The sequence below is a fragment of the Leucoraja erinacea genome, chromosome 1, assembly GCF_028641065.1.
Source record: "Leucoraja erinacea ecotype New England chromosome 1, Leri_hhj_1, whole genome shotgun sequence".
Lineage (NCBI taxonomy): Eukaryota > Metazoa > Chordata > Chondrichthyes > Rajiformes > Rajidae > Leucoraja > Leucoraja erinaceus.
In genome coordinates, this window is record NC_073377.1 from 9,300,042 (window position 1) to 9,327,211 (window position 27,170).

The window sequence follows — 27,170 nt, forward strand, 5'->3', positions numbered from 1 at the left end:
TTGAAGCCAACATTTGTTGACTGGTATCTTAAATAAAGGGTTGTGTTTCTATAGTGCTTTTTGGTCAGGATTCCAGGGACAAAAACAGAGCAGACTCTGTTATGAAGAGACACAGTATAGAAACCGGCCTTTTGGGATGTTGGAAGAAACTGGAGCATGAGAGGAAACCCACACAATCACAGGGAGAATGTGGAAACTCCACACAGATCGTGTTGGTGGTCAGGATTGAAATTGGGCCACTGGAACTGTGAGGCAGCAGCTTCACCAGCTGAAGCATCTCGTGAGAAGACAGGACCTCAGTCATTACAACACTCCTTCACTACTGCACTGGGGTATCAAATAAGATTTTCGCACTTAAGCTAGGGTTGATTGGATCCTAGATCTCTGTAATTAGACAATAGGTGCAGGAGTAGGCCCTTCGAGCCAGCACCGCATTTCAATGTGATCATGGCTGATCATCACCAATCAGTACCCCGTTCCTGCCTTCTCCCCATATCCCCTGACTCCGCTAATTTTAAGAGCCCTATCTAGCTCTCTCTTGAAAGCATCCAGAGAACCTGTCTCCACCGCCCTCTGAGGCACAGAATTCCACAGACTCACCACTCTCTGTGAGAAAAAGTGTTTCCTTGTCTCCGTTCTAAATGGCTTACTCCTTATTCTTAAATTGTGGCCCCTGGTTCTTGACTCCCCCAACATCGGGAACATGTTTCCTGCCTCTAGTGTGTCCATGCCCTTGACAATCTTATATGTTTCAATGAGATCACCTCTCATCCTTCTAAACTCCAGAGTGTTCAAGCCCAGCTGCTCCATTCTCTCAGCATATGACAGGCCCGCCATCCCGGGAATTAACCTTGTAAACCTACTCTGCACTCCCTCATTGATTATTGAATCACTGCTGACATTGCAGCGTTTTCAGATACTCAGCACTTGCAGCATGTCACACATCAACATTCCAGCATTGTTTTTATTTTATTTTAATATTTTTTATTATTTTATACAATTTTTTAACAAAACAGAACAAAACAAACAAAAAAAATAAAAACTGAAAAACACAACAGGAAAAAAAAAGGAAGGAAAAAAAATAAATTATAATTTAAAAAAAATAATCATAAAACAAAGCCGCCAGACATAACAGTATTGGTACAATCCACATGGTGCTACACAGTCATACATTGCAAAAGCAGAAGTAAAGGTCACAGGACTACATCACTGCAGATAATATGAAATTATGAAATTATTGGACTTTGAGATGGTTGATAAATGGTCCCCAAACACTTAAAGTTGTTTGGTACCTTGGAGTTATAGAAGCGTATCCTTTCCATCTGTATGATTATTATCATTTCATTGAGCCATTTTTCGAAGCAGGGGCAGCATTGTTTTTATTTTGTCACTCTTCCCTCTTCCCCCTATCCTCTCTCCTCCAGAGTGATTAGTTATGATTAACAAACCTTCAGGACCTTTTTCTCCACTGGCTCACCGCCACTTCACTCTCTTGTTCACCGGGCTATTGCAACATGCTTTTTGTTCCCTTTCTCCCCACCTGTCCCCGGATGAGCCGTTAATCCAATGCTCCGGATTCATGAAGTAAAATAAACATTAAGCATTGAGAGTCAACAGTGTTTTATTGTCATATGTCCCAGATAGAACAATTAAATTCTTATTCGCAGCAGCGCCGCAGAATATGTAAACCTAGTAGGTAAACACAAAAAGCTGGAGTAACTCAGTGGGACTGGCAGCATCTCTGGAGAGAAGGAATAGGTGACGTTTCGGGTTTCAACCCTAAAGTTACTCCAGCATTTTATGTTTACCTTCGATTTAAACCAGCATCTGCAGTTCTATACTACACTGCATAGTACACTGTAAACAATAGAATAAATGAAGAACAAAAAGTTCAGTGTGTGTGCCCCGAACTCTGTAATTCAGAGTTTATTGGAGGCTGTCGTATTTAATAGCTTGCTGGATATAGGGAAGAAGCTGAACGTTACAGTTTTCAGGCTCCTGTACGTACTTCCCCATGGTAGGGGTGAAATGAGTGTGTGGCAAGGGTGGTGAGTCTCTGATGATGCTGTTTGCCTTTTGAGGCAGCGACTCCTGTATATTCCTTCGATGGTGGAGAGGTCAGAACCCAAAATGGACTGGGCAGTGTTGACCACTTTTTACAGTCCTCTTCACTCCTGGGCATTCAAGTGGCATGATATGGCCATACTGTTAGGGTAAGGGAAGACTGAAAATGGCAGAGAAGGATGTATTCCCAGCAGATATAATGCAGATTTCACTGTAACTGTTGTGCTTTTGAACTTTCAGGAAGAGGACACTCAGTCTAAGATGGACCTTGCATTCTTAGCTGGTATTTCGGGACAGACACTGACGGACAAACTATACAGTGCCTGGATATTCCTCCAAAGCCACGTAAACATTGTTTTTGACAGTGAGATGGATAAGCTGATTACTGACAAGTTTCCTGGTATTCGGCAGGTAAGCCAGAGGTTTAAATCTTATTAGTTCCATTCTGTTTTGTTGTTTATTCATTTAATTAGATTAGTTTAGTTTCGAGATGCAATGCAGAACAGGCCATTCGGTCCACCGAATCTGTGCTGACCAGCTATCCCTGCACACCAACACTATCCTACGCACACTAGTGATGGATCCATTGTCATGATTGCTGCTAATCTTAGGTGCTGACTTTGCCTCTGTTTTTCTTTGTTTTGTATTTTCATTCTGAATGTTACTGAATAGCTGCAGAAATATAGATCTGCAGCCTATGTTGCCACGGTAACAGTGGAGTCAACGTTAGAGATACGGCATAGAACGGGTCCTTCCGCCCATCAAGACCATGCCCACCAGAGCTGCCCGCACACTAGTTCTATCCCGCACACTAGGAACAATTTCACAGAAGCCAGTTCACCTGCAAATCTGTACGTCTTTGGGATGTGGGAGGAAACGAGAGCAACCGAAGAAAACCCACATGGAGAACGTACAAACTACAGACAGCACCCATAGTTAGAATGGAACCCAAGTGTCTGGCGCTGTAAGGCAGCAACTCTACCACTGTGCCACCAAAGTACGCTGCTCAAGTGACTCATACCGTTGGCTTGTATGCTGCCCAAATGTTCATACCGTTTTCTGCAGTAAGGAATTTTTCTACAATGGTTAAATGTACATCTTGGGATTCTGCCTTGCAATACCAGAGGTTGCAGCTGGAGGCAGCAAGCTCGATTTGGGGGTGTCTATGTGATTTGAATGGCATAGTTCCATGACAAAATGATTCCGATTTGGCCGAGGAAAATCGGCACCAGAATTATAACCAGCATTTGATGTGTTAGTGCCAAATAAAACTAGATTCAGATTCAAGCCAGGTACCTTTCCCATTTTCTGATAGTGTTGGCTGTGTTTTGCATTGCTTCTCCTTCATAATGGACAAGTGTACTGGGGAATTTGATCTTTCAACATCTTTGTGTTGGTGGAAAAGCATGATATGAGATTTAGTGTCTCCAATAATCATCACACTTTTCATAAATACAGATCTTGGAAAAGAAGGATGGGCTCTTCCGCAAGCACATGATGGGGAAACGTGTGGATTACGCTGCCCGGTCTGTCATCTGCCCCGACATGTACATCAACACCAATGAGATCGGTATCCCCATGGTAATGTATTTACATATGTCCTGGTAGGCAGGCACTGCTTGTAAATGTTATGGTATGAGTGCAGGCAGGTGGGACTAAGGGAAAATAATTGTTCGGCACGGACTTGTAGGGCGAGATGGCCTGTTTCCGTGCTGTAATTGTTATATGGTTATATGTTATATGGTTAAATCTCCTTTGTGGTGAATTTAGACCTCTGGCACTGACGCACTTCATCTCCCTCCCTCCCCTGTGTCCACCAATCTCCATCTCTAGGGCAGCACAGTGATGCAGCCATAGTGTTGCTGTCTTACAGCGCCAGGGACCTAGGTTTGGTCCTGTCTGCAGGTGCTGTCTGCATGGAGTGTACATGTTCTCCCTCCGATGCTCTCGCATCTGCCTCTGTCTGTCTGTCTGTCTCTCTCTCTCACTCTCTCTCGTTGGAGTTCACCTTAGTTTGGATGGTGCAAAATTTGTTACTCACTGACGTGCCATTTCTTTATCTCTGGCTCTCACTGTCTGTAGAAACTCTTTCCACTAGGGTAGAGTTCACCTTAATTTTGGATGGTCATCCAACTCAGTATCCCGTACCAAAATTTGTTACTCACCCCTGATCCCCTTAGACGGGCCATTTCTTATCTCTGGCTCTCACTGTCTAAGATCATCATCTCTCTCACTGTCAGACACCATCTCTCTGTCACTGGAGATAGTTTGCAGTAAAGAAATGGGAAGCCAGACAATTGTTGGTGTTGTTTCTGCTGCAAAACTGAAGTCGAAGGGAGAAGAGGAACGTTGCTACCAGTTAAGGGCCTGTCCCACTTGGCCGTCATTTGCCCTCCATTTATGCGACCTCCAAAAATGTGATCGCCGCGTTGTGACGCAGGGGTAGCGTGTGGGTAGCGCGGGACGGGCGGAGAGGCGTGGAGGAGTATGGACTTGCACGCGGTATCGCGCGGCGCTCCAGGCGTATCGCTTACACACGCGGACGTACTGTGGTCGCACGCTGACATCCTGACCTCGTTCGTGTAGTGCGTGGTGACGCATGATTACGTCACCGTGCGTAACCATGCGCCGTCGCCAGCAGCCCATATGAAGCCGGCCACAATGAGAAAATAATTACGCCGTAAGCATCAATGCTTTCAGATTAATGCCTTCAGAGAAACACCCTAATACGTTTTTTTTTGAAACGTCCTTAGTTAAGGATGTTTCAAAAGTTAACATCCAGGTAAGGATTGCAGATTTTATATCCTAAACGAACACTAGTAACCAAATTAGGTTTTTTTTTTAAATAACCACCAACAATTTTACTAACACCATTTAAAAAAAAATGTGCAAACTAATTCTTAAGCTGGGTTCAAACCCTCAAACTGCTATAATGGAATACAATTTTGTGTTTGTTGGGAGTATTTCAGAAAGTTTAAAAGTAAATTAATTTTTCCAGCAAACAATAATTTTATCAATCTTTCACTTAACAAATGATGTCAATACGCTGACTAATTCTACTTGCAGAGCAGATAAAATATTTGAAGGCGCATGATGACGGGTGATGATACGCACGACCAACTCACGACTGTCGTGTGTCAGTCACTACCGGCCTGTCGCGTAAATGACGGCCAAGTGGGACAGGCCCTTAAGAATCTGCTCTTTAAAAGACAAAGGATTTTAAAAATCGGCGGGAAGAAGTTAGAGTTACAGTATCAGAGAGCTAATGGAGGAGGCGGGACATTAGAGTGAAGCAGGCGTCCGATAGTCTTAGCTGGAGATAGTTTGCAGCAAATAAAAATGAAGCCAGACTAGCGGAGCGACTGTTTGGGAGCGGCCATATGGAGGAAATGTGCATCTTGAGGCTTTGGATCGAGAGGCTTCGGAGAGTAAGGCTGAGGAGAGAGGAGTGGACCAGCCAGTCCCAGAACAACAGCAAGTAGGAAGTTTCCGAAGATTTGATAGATACCCAAAGGAGACAAACAGGACCACGCAATGTGCTGCAGCTGCATGATGTGGGAGCTGGTGGACCCCCTTGGTGAATCCTGGTGACCTGGTTAATTGAAAAACGAAGACTAAAAGTGGACCACCTGGAGTCTGAGCTTCAAACGCTGAGGCACATCAGAGACGGGGAGAATTACCTGAACGCTTTGTTTCTGGAGGCAGTTACCCTTGCTGGAGTAACTGCTTCCAACATGGCCTGTGGTGGCGTAGATGGTGTGACTGCCAGTGAGGCAGGCAGTGGTACAGAGTTAGAAGACTAAAGGAAGGATGAGCAACTTGACCAGGGCACCGTGTATCAGCCATTCGAGAGGGAACAGGAAAGAAAAACATAATTGTCATTGTGGATCGTATAGTTAGACCCATTGACATTGCTCTCGATCGAGAGTCCCGAAGGCTGTGTTGCCTGCCTGGTGCCTGGGTTTGGGACATCTCATCTGACCTGCAGAGAAACTTGGAGTGGGAGGGAAAAGATCTGGTTGTCGTGGTCCATGTGGGTACCAATGATATAGGTAGAACCAGGAAAGAGATTCTGTTACTGGGACTGAATTTACTGTGAGCAAGTTTGGGGCCCCATCTCCGAGGAAGAATATGCTGGCTCTGGAGAGGGTCCAGAGGAGGTTTACAAGAATGAATCCAGGAATGAGTGGGTTATAGCTTTTGACAGCACCGGGCCTCTACCTGCTAGTGTTTAGAACGGGGGTCGGCAACCTGGTTCATAGGGGCCAGGATGCATGTCTGTGAGCGGATGGCGGGCCACATCTATCACGTGTACACGTGGATCGCGCCCCTTCGAGGACGCTACCCGGAACACTGGCCCCTAGTTACGGGCGCTCACGAACATGGCGCAACTATGAACCATTGCGTTGGCTCTGTCCTGAAGGCAGTGGCTCAAATACTCACACTCACTCATCCCCGGCTTATTGACAACCCCGATCCCGACAGTGAAGCCCACACACAGAAGGTGCGCGGCAGTGCCGCCGGATGATGTACAGCCAGAGCTCTGTGCTCGGCCCTGCTCGGCAGCTCTGGCATTGTGGCCGCCTGTGCAGGCCTACATCCTCGCGTCACCGCGCCTGGGCGCTGCGGCCTCGGGCCCGGGAGGTACCAGAGTTGAATGAAGTCTGTGGGCCGGGTAATTACGGGAAAAAAAAATACACCTGCGGGCCATATGATTTCGGGTTACGGGCCGCATTCGGCCCAGGGGCCATATGTTGCCGACCACTGGTTTAAAAGGTTGAGGGAGGACCTCATTGAAAGTTACAGAATAGTGAAAAGCATAGAGAGAGTGGATGTGGAAAGGATGTTTCCACTGGTGGGAGTCTAGGACCAGAGGAAGAATATTTTTTAGTCAGAAGGAAGTTAATCTGTGGAACCTCATCTATTGCGTCCGCTGCTCTAGATGTCAGCAGATCTATATCGGTGAGACCAAGCGGAGGTTGGGCGATCGTTTCGCCGAACACCTCCGCTCGGTCCGCAATAACCAAGCTGACCTCCCGGTGGCTCAGCACTTCAACTCCCCCTCCCACTCCGCCTCCGACCTCTCTGTCCTGGGTCTCCTCCATGGCCACAGCGAGCAGCACCGGAAATTGGAGGAACAGCACCTCATATTCCGTTTGGGGAGTCTGCACCCCGGGGGCATGAACATCGAATTCTGCCAATTTCATGTTAGTCCAAGCCGCTGTCTGCCTCATCCTTGAACCTCTGAGCCTCCCCTCTGCATTGCTGTCAGTTCCGATACCAGTCCGTTCCTAATTCCCCCCAGCCATCCCCAGCCTTCTGGCTACTCCTCCTTTTCCCCTTTCTTGCCCCACCCACCCCACCCCCGCCCCCGATCAGTCTGAAGAAGGGTTTCGGCCCGAAACATTTTGCCTACCCTTTCCTTCGCTCCATAGATGCTGCTGCACCCGCTGAGTTTTCTCCAGCTTTTTTGTGTAATATTTTCTGTGGAACTCATTTTGTACCCCATTTTGGGTTAACAAAAAAGTGGAGAGCTAGAGTTAGTGAGAGAATTTTAAAGGCAGAGACACACAACCACCACCATAGTGATTTGAATAAGTAAAAGGGTATCGAGGAGAAAGCAAACAAATTGGATTAGGAAGCAAAGATCAGCCATGATTGAATGGTGGAGTAGACTCGATGGGCCGAATTCTACTCCTATAATTTGTGAACTTGTGCGAAAGGAATTTGAACAGCTAGGTACTCGCTCACCTCCTGCTTGCTCTGCTTCCACTTGTGCTCCAGTCTCTCCACAATGCTGTTCTTTTCCCTGGTGCTCTGCTCAGTTTCATGAAGCCTCAAGCCGATCTGTTTTGCCTCATCCTTGAACTTCTGAGCCTCCCTCTCTGCATTGCCCTGGGCATCTGTCAGTTCTGATACCAGAGCCTTCAGCTAATTCCCATTTAGTGGTGCCCTACCCTAATTCCCATTTAGTGGTGCCCTACCCTAATTCCCATTTAGTGGTGCCCTACCCTAATTCCCATTTAGTGGTGCCCTACCCTAATTCACATTTAGTGGTGCCCTACCCTAATTCACATTTAGTGGTGCCCTACCCTAATTCACATTTAGTGCTCTCCCCTAATTACCCATTTACTGGTGCTCACCTAATTACCCATTTAGTGGTGCTCTTCCCTAATTATCCATTTATTATTTTTAATTTATTAATATTTTTATTAGAAGCAGTGTACAGTAGTACCTGCTTCATTCTCACCACACCCATCCCCTGGTCCGTAAATCGGTTTAATTCCGAAGTTGTGTTGCGCCATACTATACTTGACTCCGGTAAGAGCAAGGGTGGCGGGCTCTGCATCTACATCAACAATGACTGGTGTACCAACCACACTGCAATAGAAAGCTACTGTTCCCCAGACCTGGAATACCTACTGCTTAAATGTAGGCCGTTTTACTTGCCTCGGGAGTTTACTGTGGTTATCATCATGGCCATATACATCCCACCACAGGCTAATGCTAACCTAGCACTAGCACAGCTGCACTCGGCCATCAGTAAGCAGCAGGATGCTCACCCCGACGGTGCCTTCATTGTTGCAGGGGACTTTAACCAGGTCGACCTACGAGCTGCACTCCGCAAATTCCACCAGCATGTGCAGTGCCCTACCAGGGGCTCAAACACACTGGATAAAGTGTACACCAACACCAAAGACGCTTACAGAGCTCTCCCCTGCCCATCCCTGGGGCAATCCGATCACCTCTCACTGTTTCTACTGCCATCATACAAACCCCTCATCCGCAAGACCAAACCTGCAATAAGGACGGTCAAAATATGGCCCGAGGACGCCACCCTACAACTCCAGGACTGCTTTGATCGCACCGACTGGGACCTGTTTGAACAACAGGCAACCAGTGGTACAGAGGTAGACTTGGAGGAGTACACATCCACTGTGCTCTCCTACATCAACTGCTGTGTGGAGATTGTCACAGTGGACAAGCAAATAAAGATGTTCCCAAACCGGAAAACCCAGCGTGAACAAGGAGGTTCAGGATCTGCTAAGGGCACGCAACAATGCCTTTAAATCCAGGGACACTTCTGCCTACAGTGCGGCCAGGTCGAACCTGAACAAAGGCATAAACAAGGCCAAAGACATCCACAGGCAAAGGGTAGAAGAACACTTCAATGCCGCGGACACCAGAAGCATGTGGCAGGGTGTCAGGGACATCACTAACTACAAGAGCAGCCCCGACTGCCCCCACTGTGATATCACACTGGCCAACGAACTGAACACCTTCTTTGCCCGGTTCGAAACTGGCAACACCACCAGGAGTGGAATAACCCCGGCCATGGCGGAGGGACAGGCCTTAACACTGAGCACTCGGGAGGTACAGTGCGCTCTGCAGGCCCGGATGGAGTACAGGGGAGGGTACTAAAGGACTGTGCTGTACAGCTGGTGGAGGTATTCACGAGAATCTTCAATCTATCTCTATCTCTGGCAACGGTCCACAAGTGCCTGAAAACAACCACCATAGTGCCGGTGCCGAAAAAGTCCAAAGTCACCAACCTGAATGACTACCGCCCAGTTGCCCTAACTCCAATCCCAATGAAGTGCTTCAAAAGGCTGGTCCTCTCCCATATCAAATCCAGCATCCCTGCCTCGCTGGACTCTCATCAATTTGCATACACGGCAAATAGATCAACAGAGGATGCCATCTCTGGCTCTTCACACTGTCCTGACTCACCTGGACAGACAGGGCACGTACGTGAGCATGCGCTCTTCATTGACTATAGCTCTGCATTCAATACGGTCATCCCCACCAAGCTCACCACCAAACTCCACCAGCCAGGCCTCAGCTCGCTGATATGCGATTGGATCCTGAACTTTCTGACGGAGCGACCGCAGGCAGTGAGACTGGGCCCACACCTGTCCTCCACTATCACCCTGAGCACCGGCACACCACAGGACTGTGTACTAAGCCACATGCTCTACTCCCTCTTCACTCACGACTGTGTTCCTGCATTCGACACCAACACCATCGTGAAGTTTGCAGATGACACAACGGTGATCGGGCTGATCACCAACGGCGATGAAATAAAATACAGGGCGGAGGTGCAGAACCTGGCGGACTGGTGCACACGTAACAACTTGTCACTAAACACCTCCAAGACCAAGGAGCTGATTATTGACTTCAGGAGGTCCCATAATGGAGAATATGCCCCAATCTCCATCTACGGGGACAGTGTGGAGAGAGTGTCCAGCTTTAACTTTCTGGGCACTCACATTTCAGAGGACCTCACATGGTCCACCAACACCGCTGCGCTGGTCAAGAAGACACAGCAACGACTGTTCTTCCTGAGGACATTAAAAAAGACTGGTCTGCCCCAACAGCTGCTGACAACGTTCTACCGCTGCACCACAGAGAGCATATTAACGTATGGCATCTCTGTGTGGTATCTCAGCTGCACGGAGGCGGAGAGGAGAGCTCTTCAGCGCGTCGTCCACAGAGCGCAGAGGATCATTGGGACAGAGCTACCAGCCTTGGAGGGCATCTACCACACACGGTGCCTCAGGAAGGCCGTCAGCATCCATAAAGACTCATCACACCCCTGTAACGGACTGTTTGAACTACTTCCCTCCGGCAGACGTTACAAGGCCTTCTACGCCCGAACCTCCAGACTCAGAAACAGCTTTATTCCCAGAGCTATAGCGGCTCTGAACCGGCCCTGCTGAGTGCCCCCCACCCCCCCTGGACTGTCTCCCTCGGATGGTCACGACACACAGCTTATTTATTTATTTTACTTTTTTTTTTCATCGGTTGGAGCTGCAAACTAAATCTCGTTGCACTGACGTGCAATGACAATAAAATATATTATTATTATTATCAGGCCGTAATTGAGGAAACATCTTTGAAATATTGATAGCTCATAGAAACATATAAAATAGGTGCAGGAGTAGGCCATTCGGCCCTTCGAGCCTGCACCGCCATTCAATATGATCATGGCTGATCATCCAACTCAGTATCCTGTACCTGCCTTCTCTCCATACCCCCTGATCCCTTTAGCCACAATGGCCACATCTAACTCCCTCTTAAATATAGCCAATGAACTGGCCTCAACTACCTTCTGTGGCAGAGAATTCCAGAGATTCACCACTCTCTGTGCGAAAAATGTTTTCCTCATCTCGGTCCTAAAAGATTTCCCCATTATCCTTAAACTGTGACCCCTTGTTCTGGACCTCCCCAATATCGGGAACAATCTACCTGCATCTAGCCTGTCCAACCCCTTAAGAATTTTGTAAGTTTCTATATGATCCCCCCTCAATCTTCTAAATTCTAGAAAGTACAAACCGAGTCTATCCAGTCTTTCTTCATATGAAAGTCCTGACATCCCAGGAATCAGTCTGGTGAACCTTCTCTGTACTCCCTCTATGGCAAGAATGTCCTTCCTCAGATTAGGAGACCAAAACTGTACGCAATACTCCAGGTGTGGTCTCACCAGTAGAACCTCCCTGCTCCTATACTCAAGGAGCTCAGAGCAGGCTCCTGTTGTTCCAAAAATAATCAATTCTGTGTGGGGGTCCAGTTTTGTTTTTAATAATTTTGAGAAGATTTCAAAGATTTCTTTCCAAAATTTATGGAGCTTTATGCAAGAGGCGAAGGAGTGTGTTATAGTTGCTTCTTGAAACAAACATTTATCGCAGATGGGAGATACATTTGGGAAAATTTTGTTCAGTTTTGTTTTTGAGTAATATAATCTGTGTAGTATTTTAAATTGGATTAGAATATGTCTTACATTAATCGAACAATTATGTACATATAAAAGATATTTTTCCCATCTGTCTGGAAATTTTTAAGGTTAATTCCTGTTTCCACTCTCTTCTAATTACATCTGACGATGGAATTTCTATATTTAGAATGATATTGTACAAGTATGATATTAAATTATTTGACTGCGTTTCTATTTATACCTTCATCTAATATATCTGGCAACAGAGTTTGGTATTCGTGGGTATATTTTTCAAATAAACTCGAATTTGAAGATATCTAAAATATTGGTTACCTTTCAGACTGTATTTTAATTGTAATTTCTGAAATGATAAAAGGTTTCCCATTTCGTACAAATCTCCAACCTTTTTAATTCCTAGTCTTTCCCAATGAATAAACGTTTTATCTATAATAGATGGTTTGAACGATGGATTATTAGCTATTGGAGAAAGAAGAGATAGATTTCTTAGTATAAGAGTAAATTTTACTTGTCTCCAAATTCGTAAAGTGCTATGAATAATCGGGTTTTTCTTGTATATTGTATTCTTCAACTTTATTGGGGAGTGAAGGATCGCGCCTATGTTAGAAGGCGAGCAATCATCTCTCTCCATTACTAACCAATTAAGGGAATGAGGGGATTGAAGGCAATATCTCCAAGTTTGCGGATGACACTAAGCTGGGGGGCAGTGTTAGCTGTGAGGAGGATGCTAGCAGACTGCAAGGTGACTTGGATAGGCTGGGTGAGTGGGCAAATGTTTGGCAGATGCAGTATAATGTGGATAAATGTGAGGTTATCCATTTTGGTGGCAAAAACAGGAAAGCAGACTATTATCTAAATGGTGGCCGACTAGGAAAAGGGGAGATGCAGCGAGACCTGGGTGTCATGGTACACCAGTCATTGAAAGTAGGCATGCAGGTGCAGCAGGCAGTGAAGAAAGCGAATGGTATGTTAGCTTTCATAGCAAAAGGATTTGAGTATAGGAGCAGGGAGATTCTACTGCAGTTGTACAGGGTCTTGGTGAGACCACACCTGGAGTATTGTGTACAGTTTTGGTCTCCAAATCTGAGGAAGGACATTATTGCCATAGAGGGACTGCAGAGAAGGTTCACCAGACTGATTCCTGGGATGTCAGGACTGGCTTATGAAGAAAGACTGGATAGACTTGGTTTATACTCTCTAGAATTTAGGAGATTGAGAGGGGATCTTATAGAAACTTACAAAATTCTTAAGGGGTTGGACAGGCTAGATGCAGGAAGATTGCTCCTGATGTTGGGGAAGTCCAGGACAAAGGGTCACAGCTTAAGGATAAGGGGGAAATCCTTTAAAACCGAGATGAGAAGAACTTTTTTCACACAGAGAGTGGTGAGTGTCTGGAACTCTCTGCCGCAGAGGGTAGTCGAGGCCAGTTCATTGGCTATATTTAAGAGGAGTTAGATGTGGCCCTTGTGGCTAAAGGGATCAGGGGGTATGGAGAGAAGGCAGGTACGGGATACTGAGTTGGATGATCAGCCATGATCATATTGAATGGCGGTGCAGGCTCGAAGGGCCGAATGGCCTACTCCTGCACCTAATTTCTATGTTTCTATGTTTACCTGTTGACATGAATTGTCCAGCCAGTGAATTACATTTTTAATATTCACTGCCCAATAATAGTACAAGAAATTGCGAAGCGCCAATCCACCGTTTTCTATGGGTTTACATAAATGTTGTCTATGAATTCTGTGTGATTTATAATCCCAAATAAAATTTGTAATCTGGGAATCAAGTTTTAAAAAGAAAAAAAAAAATGTAAGTAGATATGTCGGTATTGATTGAAGTAAATAGAGAATTTGTGGGAGAAAAATCATTTTTATGGCATTTATTCTGCCTATTAGAGACAACGGAAGTGTTTTTCCAGAACTGAATCAGAGCGTTTAATTTAGTAACTAAAGGCAGGAAATTTGCATTGAATAAAGAATTATATTTTCTGGTTACTTGAATACCCAGGTATTAAAAATTTTCTGTAGCAGTTCTAAAAGGAAATTTTAAAAGGTGTGTCGACTCTTGGGGTTTTATTGCCTCACTTTTATTCCCTTTTATTCTATTCCCCTCCCCCCCCCCCCCACCCCCCCCCCCTCCCACTCTCTCCCCCCTCTCTTTCCCCCCCCTCGCTTTTCCCCCCCCCTCTCTTCCCCCCCCCTCCTTTCCCCCCCTCCTCTTCCCCCCCTCGTCTTTTTCCCCCCCTCTTCATCTTCCTTGCCCTATTCCTTCCTTGAGAAAGAACCCTCTATTAGATTTATATATTTGGTATACTAACGAGATTTTGTAATGTATAATAATACATCATCTACATATAATCTATATACTTTTAAAACTGTGTGTGTGTGTGTGTGTGTGTGAGATTAGATTTTCAGATTAGATTTTTAGCCTTTGATTCGTTGGTCCGACAAAACCACACGCAAAAACTCAGAGATATTTGCCACTTTGCTTTTACTTTCGTAAATCCACTCATTCAATTTTGGCTTTTTTATTTACACATTTTTAATAAAATCCTTCCCCCCCCCCCACCGCAGTCTTCGAATTACCCATTTAGTGGTGCTCCCCACTAATTCTCTGTCTCTCTCCCTGTCCTCTCTCCACCTCTCCCCCCCTTCTCACCCCCCCCCCTCCTTTCTCCCCCCCCCTCTCTCCCCCCCCGTCTCTCCCCCCCCTCTCTCCCCCCCCCCCTCTCTCCCCCCCTCTCTCTCCCCCCTCTCTCCCCCCTCTCTCCCCCCCCCTCTCTCTCCCCCCCTCTCTCTCTCCCCCCCCTCTCTCCCCCCCTCTCTCCCTCTCGCTCTCTCTCTCTCTCCCCCCTCTCTCTCCTCTTCTCTCTCTCCCCCCCTCTCTCACCCCCTCTCTCTCTCTATTCTCTCTCCTCCCCCCCCCTCTCTCCCCCCTCTCTCTCCCCCCCTCCTCCTCCCCCCCCCCCCCTCTCTCTTCCCCCCCCCCCTCTCCCCCCCCCTCTCTTCCCCCCCCCCTCTCTTCCCCCCCCCCTCTCTTCCCCCCCCTCTCTTCCCCCCCCCTCTCTTTCCCCCCCCTCTTCTTCCCCCCCTCTCTTTCCCCCCCCCTCTCTTCCCCCCCCCCTCTCTTCCCCCCCCCTCTTCCCCCCCCCTCTTCTCCCCCCCCCTCTCTCCCCCCCCTCTCTTCCCCCCCCTCTCTTCCCCCCCCCTCTCTCCCCCCCCCTCTCTTCCCCCCGTCTCTCTCTGCCTCCTCCCTCTCTGCCCCTCCCTCCCCCCTCCTCCCTCTCTTCCCCCTCCCTCTCTGCACCTCCCTCTCTCCCCCCCCCCTCTCTTCCCCCCCCCTCTCTTTCCCCCCCCCCTCTTCCCCCCCCCTCTCTCCCCCCCCCTCTCTCTCCCCCCCCTCTCTTCCCCCCCCCTCTCTTTGCCCCCCCCCCCCCCTCCCCCCCTCTCTTCCCCCCCCCTCTCTTCCCCCCCCTCTTTCCCCCCCCCTCTTCCCCCCCTCTCTTCCCCCCTCTCTCTTCCCCCCTCTCTCTTCTCCCCTCTCTCCCCCCCCCCCTCTCCCCCCCCCCCTCTCTTCTCTCCCCCCCCTTCTCTTCCCCCCCCTTCTCTTCCCCCCCCCTTCTCTTCCCCCCCCCTCTTTCCCCCCCCTCTCTCCCCCCCCCTCTCTTCCCCCCTCTCTTTCTCCCCCCCCTCTCCCCCCCCTCTCTCCCTGTCTCTCCCCCCCCCCTCTCTCTCCCTGTCTCTCGTCCCCTCTGTCTGTCTCTCTCTCATTCCCTCCCTGTTACTGTCAGCTTGCAAACTTTTTGTGTTATAAACAGTTCAGTGGAAGGGAAAATCACGTTACCTTTGGCTTAACCTGAATATCACAAATACATTGAAACATCAGTAGGTGGAGCTCTTTGACATTTTCTAGACTTGCATTTAGGAATAGGAATGAACAGCTTCCAGTACATGAGAAGTTCACCACACTGCTTGGGAGACTCTTAGCCCTTCCTTAACAGAGGTCCGCGACCAATATCTTGTGGGCAGCAGTCTTGGTGACAAGGAGAACGGAATGATTTAGAAACATCAAAACCTAGAAAATAGGTGCAGGAGTCGGCTATTCTACTGTGAACTGTGAGGAGGATGCTATGAGAATGTAGGGTGACTTGGACAGGTTGGGGGAGTGGGCAGATGAAGTTTAATGCGGATAAATGTGAGGTTATCCACTTAGGTAGCAAAAACAGGAAGGCAGATTACTATCTAAATGGCGTCAAATTGGGAAAAGGGGAAGTGCAACAGGATCTGGAGGTCCTTGTACATCAGTCTATGAAAGTAAGCATGCAGGTACAGCAGGTAGTGAAGAAAGCGAATGGCATGTTGGCCTTTATAACACGAGGAATCGAATATAGGAGCAAAGAGGTCCTTCTGCAGTTGTACAGAGCCCTAGTGAGACCACACCTGGAGTATTGTGTGCAGTTTTGGTCCCCTAATTTGAGGAAGGACATTCTTGCTATTGTGGAAATGCAGCGTAGGTTTACAAGGTTAATTCCCGGGATGGCGGGACTGTCATATGCTGAGAGAATGGAGCAGCTGGGCTTGTACACTCTGGAATTTAGAAGGATGAGAGGGGATCTCATTGAAAAATATAAGATTGTTAAGGGCTTGGACACATTAGAGGCAGGAAACATGTTCCCGATGTTAGGGGAGTCCTGAACCAGGGGCCACAGTTTAAGAATAAGGAGTAAGCCATTTAGAACGGGGACGAGGAAACACTATTTCTCACAGAGAGTGGTGAGTCTGTGGAATTCTCTGCTTCAGAGGGCGGCGGAGGCAGGTTCTCTGGATGCTCTCAAGAAAGAGCTAGATAGGGCTCTTAAAAATAACGGAGTCAGGGGATATGGGGGGGCAGGAACGGGGCACTGATTGGGTATGATCAGCCGTGATCACATTGAATGGCGGTGCTGGCTCGAAGGGCCAAATGGCCTACTGCACATATTGTCTATTGTCAAACTTGGAGATATCACATTTAATTTCCTCGTCTAAATCGTTAATATATATTGTAAATAAATGGGGCCCTGCACTGAGCCTTGCAGCACCCCACTAGTCAGTGTTGGCAAATCCAATATTGTCAGCTACTGATGCAGTCCTATTCATTTACTGTACAAAGAAAAACTAAGAACTCAGCAAGTCAAACAATATCAGTGAGGAAGAAAGAGTTAAAGTTTAGTTATATGCTCCTTCCATTGGAACTCATAGATTGTACTATTTATGTGATCTCTTTACATTGGACAGTAATAAACAAATGTTGCAGAGTTTGTCTGCCTATGTTGCTGATCCAAATCCTTTTTTCTATATTTTACTGTTTTATGTGATAAGAGTATTTTGCAAACATTTGCAAAGGTCTTGTCAGTTTGACCGATTTCTTCTTTCAATCTAAATCCCTGTCAGCTTCCTAGGTACTTTGTAATGTCGAAAGCAGTGAGTTCTCTAGTTTCTAATCCTTTATCCCTGAACCAACGCGACAAAAATGTAATTGGTGTGTTATCTCATTCCTGCTTATGGAACCATGATGTGTGAAAATTGGCTGCCTAGCAAAGTGCAGTAATTGCAGATTTTAAATTCAATTTGCAGAATTTAGCCAGATGTTTTGTCAATTCAGATTTGTTTTGTTTAGAGATACAGCACAGAAACGGACCCTTTGGCCTGCCGAGTCCACTCTGTCCAACGATCCCAGCGATCCCCGCACACTAACACTGTCCCACACACTAGGGACAAGTTACAATTTTTACCAAAGTCAACTAACATATAAACCTATACGCCTTTGGAGTGTGGGAGGAAACAGAGAAAACCCACGTGGTCATGGGGAGAACGTACAAACTCCGTACAGCAACAGTCGTAGTCAAGATCGCACCCAGGTCTCTGGCACTGTAAGGCAGAAACTGCCGTTGCGCCACTGTGCTGCCCCATAATTGACAGTTCGACAGCATTCTGTTTGGATTCCATTAGTAAATACGTTATTTATTTGTAACCTGCGCAGGGATGAAGATTATCCCATTGATTATTCTTACTAATATTTGACAATAGGGGCTCTGGATGTCTGACGCTGAGGAAATCTTTGTTGTTGGACTTGTAGCTGCCTTGTCGGACAGCAAGGAGCTGCTTCTGCAGCCATTTTGTGCCATGAGGTTAGGAGAATTAATTTCTGCTTGAAATCTGCCCTGTCTGACTACCATCTGTATATATTTCTTGATTCTTGTTTATAACGAGTGTCAAGGGTTACAGGGAGAAGACAAAAAAATGGCATTAGGTGGCAGCCATGACTAAATGGTGGTGTAGACTCGAAGGGCCGATTGGCCTAATTCTACTTCTATAACTTGTCAACATAGAAACATAGAAAATAGGTGCAGGAGTGGGCCATTCGGCCCTTCGAGCCAGCACTGCCATTCAATATGTTTATGGCTGATCTTTCAAAATCAGTACCCCGTTCCTGCTTTCTCCCCATATCCCTTGATCCCGTTAGCCCTAAGCGCTCTATCTAACTCTCTGTTGAAAACATCCAGTGAATTGGCCTCCACTGCCTTTTGTGGCAGGGAATTGCACAGATTCACAATTCCCTAGGTGAAAATGTTTTCCTGCATCTAGCTTGTCCAACCCCTTAATAATTTTACGTTTCTGTAAGATATCCTCTCATCCTCCTAAATTCCAGTAAATATAAGCCCAATCGATCCATTCCCGCCATCCCCGGAATTAACCTGGTGAACCAACGCTGCACTCCCACTATAGCAAGAATGTCTTTCCTCAAATTAGGAGACTAAAACTGCACACAATACACCAGGTGTGGTCTCACGAGGCCCCTGTACTTGTTACCAGTGGAGACAGCCGACTGAATCTTTTCATAGTCTCCCACTATGATGCTTCCGATTATAGGAAGCATTTGGAATGATGACGTTTAAGGAAGTTCAGTCATCTTTTGTTCAATGTGGAACCAGGTCCTTCGACCCAACTTGACCACACCGCCCGACATGTCCCAGCTACACTTGTCCCACCTGCCTGCGTTTGGTCCATATCCCTCCATACATGTCCTATCCATGTACCTGTCTAACTGTTTCTTAAATGTTGGGATAGTCCCAGCCTCATCTACCTTCCTTGGCAGCTTGTTCCATACACTCATCACCCTTTGTGATAAGGGTGGTGGGTATATCAATCAACCATTTCCATCAACCATTCCTCAGCCCACTTGTGTGAAAAGTTCCCATTCAGTTCCCATTCAGTGCAGTTAATAAAAACAGAATAATTACATAGAGCTTTAAAAAATTAAAATTACCATATCTAAAAAAAATAGGCCTAAAAATTACAATAAAATAAAAACAGACATTCAGACCGAACAGTGCTTTGACAGGTGCCTTGCTGTCATGGTATGGGCGAGGTTAAATGTGTTGGTGTATGATATATGGGGAGGGGACACAGTCTGTTAACCAGTCTTATTGCCTGTGGGAAGAAGCTGCGTAGCATCCTGCTGGTTTTGCAGCTGATGCTCTGTACCTCTTCCCAGATGGCAGAATGGAGAAGATGTGGTGTGATGAATGATAGGGGTCCTTAATAATGGAGATGGCTCTGCTGATGCTCCGCTTCTCATAGATCTCCAACAGGAAAGGGAGTGAGGCACCAATGATCCTGCTGGTTGTCTTCACTATCGCGTTGAGTTGGTTTTGCTCATAAGCCTTGCAGCTCCCAAACCAGGAAGTGATGCCGTCGGCCAATATACTCTCGACTTTCAAGGAACCATTCACTTGCATTCCTAGATCCCTCTGCTCTACAACACCCCCCCCCAGAGGCCTATGTGTAGGTCCTGCCCTTGTTACAGGTCCCAAAATGTAAAACCTGACATTTCTCTGTATTAAATTCCATCAACCATTCCTCAGCCCACTTGATCAAGCCCTGCTGCAATATTTCACAAACATCTTAACCACACACTTTTGTATTGATATGCATGAAATAGTTAATGTGTTCATTCGGACCCCTATAACTTTGGAACAGATCCTTCAGCCCACAAATGTCTGCCAAACATGATGCCAAATTATTTCCTTCTGCCAGCATGTTATCTAATCCCACCATTCATTCCCTACATACCAATGTGCCTATCTAAAAGCCTCTCATCTGCCTTAAATACCCTGTTTATAATTGTTCCATGTAACGATGATACACTTTTTTTTTCAGTTTGGGTGTGCTACCCATGGATGTTGATAATGGTGCGAGAGTCTAAATTACTTTTTCTGCCCTTTTAATTTTTTTGAAGGTCTTTGCTACAAAACTGACTTATCCTCAACCAGTGACACCTTGGAACGTGCAGGAGCTGAGGCAGGCAGTGGTAAATGGGCCGAATATACATCCAGGGGCTTCCATGGTCATCAATGAAGATGGAACACGGACTATTCTCAATGCAAGCAATACAAGCCAGAGAGAGGCCATCGCCAAACAACTACTGACTCCCAGTACTGGAGAGCAGAACTCAGGGATGAAAATTGTAAGTGGGAGTCATTGAAAATGAAAAGTTTTCAAGTTGATTTTATTCATTTGGCATAAAAATAACAACAGGACAAAAATGAATGGTGTTAAGATCGACTAATGGGCCAGGAAGCAATCTGGTTGTGTCGAAAGTACATGGATTTCTGATACAATGTGTGTTTCCATAACTAATTGGATATAATGCGGCTGATGAATGAGGGGACACCATTTGTATCATGCGGAACAAATTAGTTATAACGCTATTTCCACCGGGGACTAGAAAACTACTTAAAAGTTATTTTGGAAATTGACCAAACACAAAATGCTGAAGGAAGTCAACGGGTCTGGCAAAGTCTGTTTGACTCTTTGAAGAAAGGTCCTGACCCAAAACATTGCCTGTCCATTCCCTCTATAGATGCTGCCTGACTTACTGAATTCCTCCAGCAATTGATGTTTTGCTCAAGGTTCCAACATCTGTTATTCTTTTCTGTCTATGTAGCCTTGAATATTTTTAGCCTGCAGTAACAAAATACACTTCTAGTTATTTAAAAAGTCTTTGCTTTTGAATATGCCAAGCTAACTTTGTAATTGCAAGTCTGAAACTCTCTCTTGCCCCCAAAACCTTTTCTCCATTGTCAGAATTGTTTTTATAATGCAATTTTCTATAAAGCGAATACAACTATCATATAGCAGAACTACCTTTACCACTGTAGCACTTCACACCCTGTTTTACAATGAACTGAATTTCAGTGAAGCCAATATTAAAGCAAGGTTTAAACCCGTCCAGGGATTTCTCTATCCTCGTGCTCCTATGTAGAACTATCAGTGATACTGACTTTCCGATGAGATATTTAACTGAGTGTCGGCGTTCCACCTCTGCTGGATGGTAGTGAAAGGCGTGGTAAGCAATTCCAGACTCCTGACCAATATCTACCCAATTAACTATTTAGAAAAAAAATGATCTGCTCACTATCTTACGGCAAGGAAATAGGTCCTTTATCCCCAGCCCGTTCTATTTGCCTGCATTTGGTCGATATCCCTCTAAAGCTTTCCTACTCGTAGACCTGTGTTTTAAATGTTATTGTACCTATCTCAACTACCTCCTCTGGCAGCTCATCCCCTTCACACTCTGGGTGGGAAAAAGTTGCTCCTTGGGTTACTATTAAATCTTTCCCCTCTAACCTTGAACCGATGTCTTCTTGATTCCCTGACTCTGGGTAAAAGACGTTGTACATTCACCCTATCAATTCCATTCCTAATTTTAAACACTTCTATAAGGGCCAACGGAATCACGGGATATGGGGAGAAAGTGGGAACGCGATACTGATTTAGGATGATCAGCCTGATCATATTGAATGGCGGTGCTGGCTCAAAGGGCTAAATGGCCTACTCCTACACATATTTTCTATGTTTCTAAGGTCACTCCTCAGCTTCCTGCACTCCAAGAATTAAAGTCCTAGCATGCACAATCTCATTTCAAAAGTCTTGTTACAAAAAATGCAGCTTTTCTTACAATGCTTACAATAGTGACTCTGCTGCCAATTCACTGCGATTAATCTATAGACGTTTGGAAAGTGCTGTAAAAGATGCTGCATAGTTAAAAGCCTTTCTTTCTTGCACAGGATGTTATGTTTGCGACAGGGAAAGAATGAGCAGTCTCAGGTTTATTAGAGCTAGGAATGCACAAGATGGAGAGGATCTAGAATACCCATCTGCCCCAATCTCTCTCAGAAAAATGACTTATTTTCTTCCTGCCTTTCCCGAATAACTTCCTGTTGGTTATTACACAGCAGTTGAATACTGTAGGGGGAGGTGCACATCACTCCCTCTTCTCCCCACTCCGACCACGCAAGACATACAGAAGTGTAAAAACGAACACCTCCAGATTCTGTGTTCAAGAAGGAACTGCAGATGCTGGAAGATCGAAGGTACACAAAATTGCTGGAGAAACTCAGCGGGTGCAGCAGCATCTATGGAGCGAAGAAAATAGGCGACGTTTTCTCCAGCAATTTTGTGTACCTCCAGATTCTTCCTAGTTGTTATCAGTCAACTGAACCATCGTAGCAACTGCTCGTGAGTGGTCCTGAGCTACTATATACCTCATTGGAGAACCTCTGACTATAATTATTCGGACTTTACTGGACATAAATGTTATTCCCTTTATCACATATCTGTACACGATGGATGGCTCAATTGTAGTAATGTATAGTCTTTACGCTGACTGGTTGGCATGCAGCAATAAGTTTTGTACGGTACCACGTTATATGTGACACAATACAAACTAATTTTTAATCTGTAAAGATTTGGATAATCGCCCACCTTGAATAGGCATATGTGGGCTGCTCCATCCTCTCAAATAAGTCGATGCATTCATATTCTAAGCAGAGAGAGGTTCGGTGGAACTCTGTGGAATGATAAGGCCAAAATGATCATGTTGATCCTTCAGATTTGAGACGTCAGGAATGACAGAGGATCTGCTGCTGGTCTTGTGGGTTTTGGTAAATTGGATTATATAAACAATGAATTGTTACGGTACTATCTTCCAAAGGTGTGTCGGCACATTAAGAACGGTGATGTCCTGCTGCTGAACCGCCAACCCACGCTGCATAGGCCTTCCATCCAGGCCCACCGGGCGCGGGTTCTACCTGGGGAGAAAGTCCTGCGGCTTCACTATGCCAACTGCAAAGCCTACAACGCTGACTTTGACGGCGACGAGATGAATGCTCACTTCCCACAGAATGAACTGGGGCGAGCAGAGGCCTACCTGCTTGCCAGCACTGACCAACAGTATTTGGTTCCCAAGGTAAGAACTTAATTGTCAGCCATCAAATTAGGAACATTATTCTCCTCTCTGCATTTATTTTCCTCTAGGATTAAGGATTAGTGGCGGCACAGTAGTGGCACAGCAGTAGAGTTGCTGCCTTACAGTGCCAGAGACCCAAATCCAATCTGGACCACAGTTGCTATTGGTATGGCGTTTGCACCGTGAGACCGTGTGGGATTTCTCTGGGTGCTCTGGTTTCCTCCCACATTCCAAAGACAAACAATTCTTTAGGTTGATTGGATTCAGAAAAAAATTGTAAATTCTTCCTAGTGCGTAGGATGATGCTAATGTATGGTGTGGGCTCGGTGGGCCGAAGGGCCTGTTTCAGCACTGAATCTCCAAAGTAATCTAAAATTACGTGTTTCCCCATGATTTTCTTAGTGCGCACTTTGCCTTGAACGCAATGCCTTTGTTTTGAAATCATTCTTATCCTCTTCAAATCCTTTAGTGTCTTCACTGATATTAACTTGCTTCCCCTTGTCTAAGATCAGTACAGCCCTGTGCTCCAAGTTAGAATGCAATCTTTTCATCCAACATTGATTGCTGATTATTGCTGAGTCTGGCAGTAGTCATGAGTAAGCAGACTGAACATTTGTCAAAGCTTTCCATTTCTTCATGCCTCCAAAATCCAGCATCTTGTACTTCGTACAGCATGGAAACAGGTCCTTCGACCCACCATGTTGACCTTTGATCACCCGTTCACACTAGTTCTATGTTATCCCACTTTTTCATCCACTTTCCTACACACCAAGGGCAATTTACAGTGGCCAATTAACTTACAAATCCGCCGGTCTTTGGGATATGGGAGAAAACCTCTGCTGTCACAAGGAGAACATGCAAACTCTACACAGACAGCACCTGAGGTCGGGATTGAACTTGGGTCTCCAGCTCTGTAAAGCAACATCTCCACCACCTGCACCACTGTGCCTTGATTCCTTGTGAACTGTACTTAAGCAGACCGGGTGGGCTGTCGGACATCAAGAACCATCGCTGTGAGCACTGGCTCACCCCAAGGCTGTGTCCTAAGCCCCCTGCTGTTCAGTCTGCTTACTCATGACTGTACTGCCAGACTCAGCAATAATTATATCAACAAGTTCGCTGATGACACAAGAGTGGTGGGTCTCATCAGTGACAACAATGAGTCGGCGTATAAGATGGAGCTGCTTACATAGAAACATAGAAACATAGAAATTAGGTGCAGGAGTAGGCCATTCGGCCCTTCGAGCCTGCACCGCCATTCAATATGATCATGGCTGATCATCCAACTCAGTATCCCGTACCTGCCTTCTCTCCATACCCCCTGATCCCCTTAGCCACAAGGGCCACATCTAACTCCCTCTTAAATACCCTCTGTGGCAGAGAGTTCCAGAGATTCACCACTCTCTGCGTGAAAAAAGTTCTCCTCATCTTGGTTTTAAAGGATTTCCCCCTTATCCTTAAGCTGTGACCCCTTGTCCTGGACTTCCCCAACATCGGGAACAATCTTCCTGCATCTAGCCCTGTCCAACCCCTTAAGAATTTTGTAAGTTTCTATAAGATCCCCTCTCAATCTTCTAAATTCTAGAGAGTATAAACCAAGTCTATCCAGTCTTTCTTCATAAGACAGTCCTGACATCCCAGGAATCAGTCTGGTGAACCGTCTCTGCACTCCCTCTATGGCAATAATGTCCTTCCTCAGATTTGGAGACCAAAACTGTACGCAATACTCCAGGTGTGGTCTCACCAAGACCCTGTACAACTGCAGTAGAACCTCTCTGCTCCTATACTCAAATCCTTTTGCAATGAAAGCTAACATACCATTCGCTTTCTTTACTGCCTGCTGCACCTGCATGCCTACCTTCAATGACTGGTGTACCATGACACCCAGGTCTCGCTGCATCTCCCCCTTTCCCAATCGGCCACCATTTAGATAATAGTCTGCTTTCCTGTTTTTTGCCACCAAAATGGATAACCTCACATTTATCCACATTATACTGCATCTGCCAAACATTTGCCCACTCACCCAGCCTATCCAAGTCACCCTGCAGTCTCCTAGCATCCTCCTCACAGCTAACACTGCCCCCCAGCTTAGTGTCATCCGCAAACTTGGAGATATTGCCTTCAATTCCCTCATCCAGATCATTAATATATATTGTAAATAGCTGGGGTCCCAGTACTGAGCCTTGGGGTACCCCACTAGTCACTGCCTGCCATTGTGAAAAGGACCCGTTTACTCCTACTCTTTACGGAGTGGTGCAGATCTCATAATCTCACCCTCAATGTGGAAAAGACAAAGGAAATGGTGATCGATTTCAGAAGGGCTGGAAAACAACAACACACTCAGCTGCATATTGATGGTGCTGCTGTGGAGAGGGTCAGCAGTGTGAAGTTCTTGGGACTTCACCTGGCGGATGACCTGACCTCAACGACCAACACCACAGCAGTGATCAAAAGAGCTCAGCAGCGGCTCCACCCTCTCCGGAGACTAAGAAAAGCAGGTCTCCCTACTGTTCATCTAAGGACCTTCTACAGGGCACCATCGAGAGTATATTGACCTACGGCATCACTTCCTGGTTTGGGAACTGCAAGGCTTATGAGCAAAAACAACTTAACAGGATAGTGGTGCCCCACTCCCTTTCCTGTTGGAGATCATTGGTGCCCCACTCCCTTTCCTGTTGGAGATCTATAAGAAGAGGAGCATCAGCAGAGCCATCATTATTAAGGACCCCTATCATCCATCACACCACATCTTCTCCATTCTGCCATCTGGGAAGAGGTACAGAGCATCGGCTGCAAAACCAGCAGGATGCTCCACAGCTTCTTCCCACAGGCAATAAGACTGGTTAACGGACTGTGTCCCCCTCCCCATATATCATACACCAACACATCTTACCTCGCCCATACCATGACAGCTCGGCACCTGCCAAAGCAAAGCCACTGTTCGGTCTGAATGTCTGTTTTTATTTCCATTTTTAGGCCTATTTTAGATATGGTAATTTTAATTTTTAAAGCTATATGTATTTATTCTGTTTTTATTAACTGCACTGACGGGAACTGATTGAGAAACAATTTTTTCGTTTCATCTGGGTATGTAAGTACTCAGTTAAAATGACATGAATGTAAATACTGAATACTGAATTAATGCCAATGTTCTGGGTCCAATATCTTCTCACCATCATCAGCTTCTGTGAACATTTCACTATTGTGATTACATGCTGGTGGTTTTGCGGCACCAACAGAGCATTTTATTCATGCTGAGCGTTTTCCAAAGTGTTACTTTTTACCCTCCTCCCTCTGGGGCATTGACTTTAGTAGGAGTGCTTTGCTTTTCACTGCACTGTGGATTAAGAGGATTAGTGTCCTGTACTTTAGACTTCGGAGATACAGCGCAGAAACATGCCCTTTGGCCCACTGAGTCTGCATCCACCAGCGATCACCTCATACACTAACCTAGACACACTAGGAACATTTTTTTACAACTTACCGAAGCCAATTAACCTACAAACCTGCACGTCTTTGGAGTATGGGAGGAAACAGAAGCCCCCGGAGAAAACCTATATGGTCACAGAGAGAACGTGCAAACTCACTCAGAGAGCTCCTGTAGTCAGGATCGAACCCGGGTCTCTGGCGCTGTAAGGCAGCGACTCTTCCGTTGTGCCACTGTGCTAGAGAACCTAATTTGTGCTATGACCTCCCTGTGGTAATCGCAGCAATTTTAAAGTATGAAACGCTCTTTGATTATTTTCCACTAGGACGGCAAACCTTTGGCAGGTTTGATTCAGGATCATATGGTTTCTGGTGCAAGCATGACGATCCGTGGTCGATTTTTCACAAGGGAACAGTACATGGAACTTGTCTATCGGGGTCTTACAGACAAAAAGGGACGTGTGAAAATCCTTCAGCCGGCAGTGATCAAACCTTATCCACTATGGACTGGAAAACAGGTAATTCTATCATTCATCAATGGCATCAATCATCAATTCAAAACAGTAGATAAGAAAAAATTAACTAGTTTGATAAAAGTAGACAATATTTTGGTTATAACTTCTGCCCCTATTCCCAGTACTCAAGCTTTATTTAGTTT

General features: G+C 46.0%; 1 protein-coding gene across 1 annotated transcript in view; it reads left to right on the forward strand.

Moving 5' to 3' along the window:
• polr1a (RNA polymerase I subunit A) overlaps positions 1–27,170 on the forward strand; it is a 154,916-nt gene that overhangs the window by 30,906 nt on the left and 96,840 nt on the right. Inside the window, 5 exon segments of the mRNA XM_055649274.1 lie at positions 2,305–2,475; positions 3,523–3,645; positions 20,075–20,302; positions 22,832–23,086; positions 26,839–27,030. Of these exon segments, the coding sequence (XP_055505249.1) occupies positions 2,305–2,475; positions 3,523–3,645; positions 20,075–20,302; positions 22,832–23,086; positions 26,839–27,030 (969 nt within the window).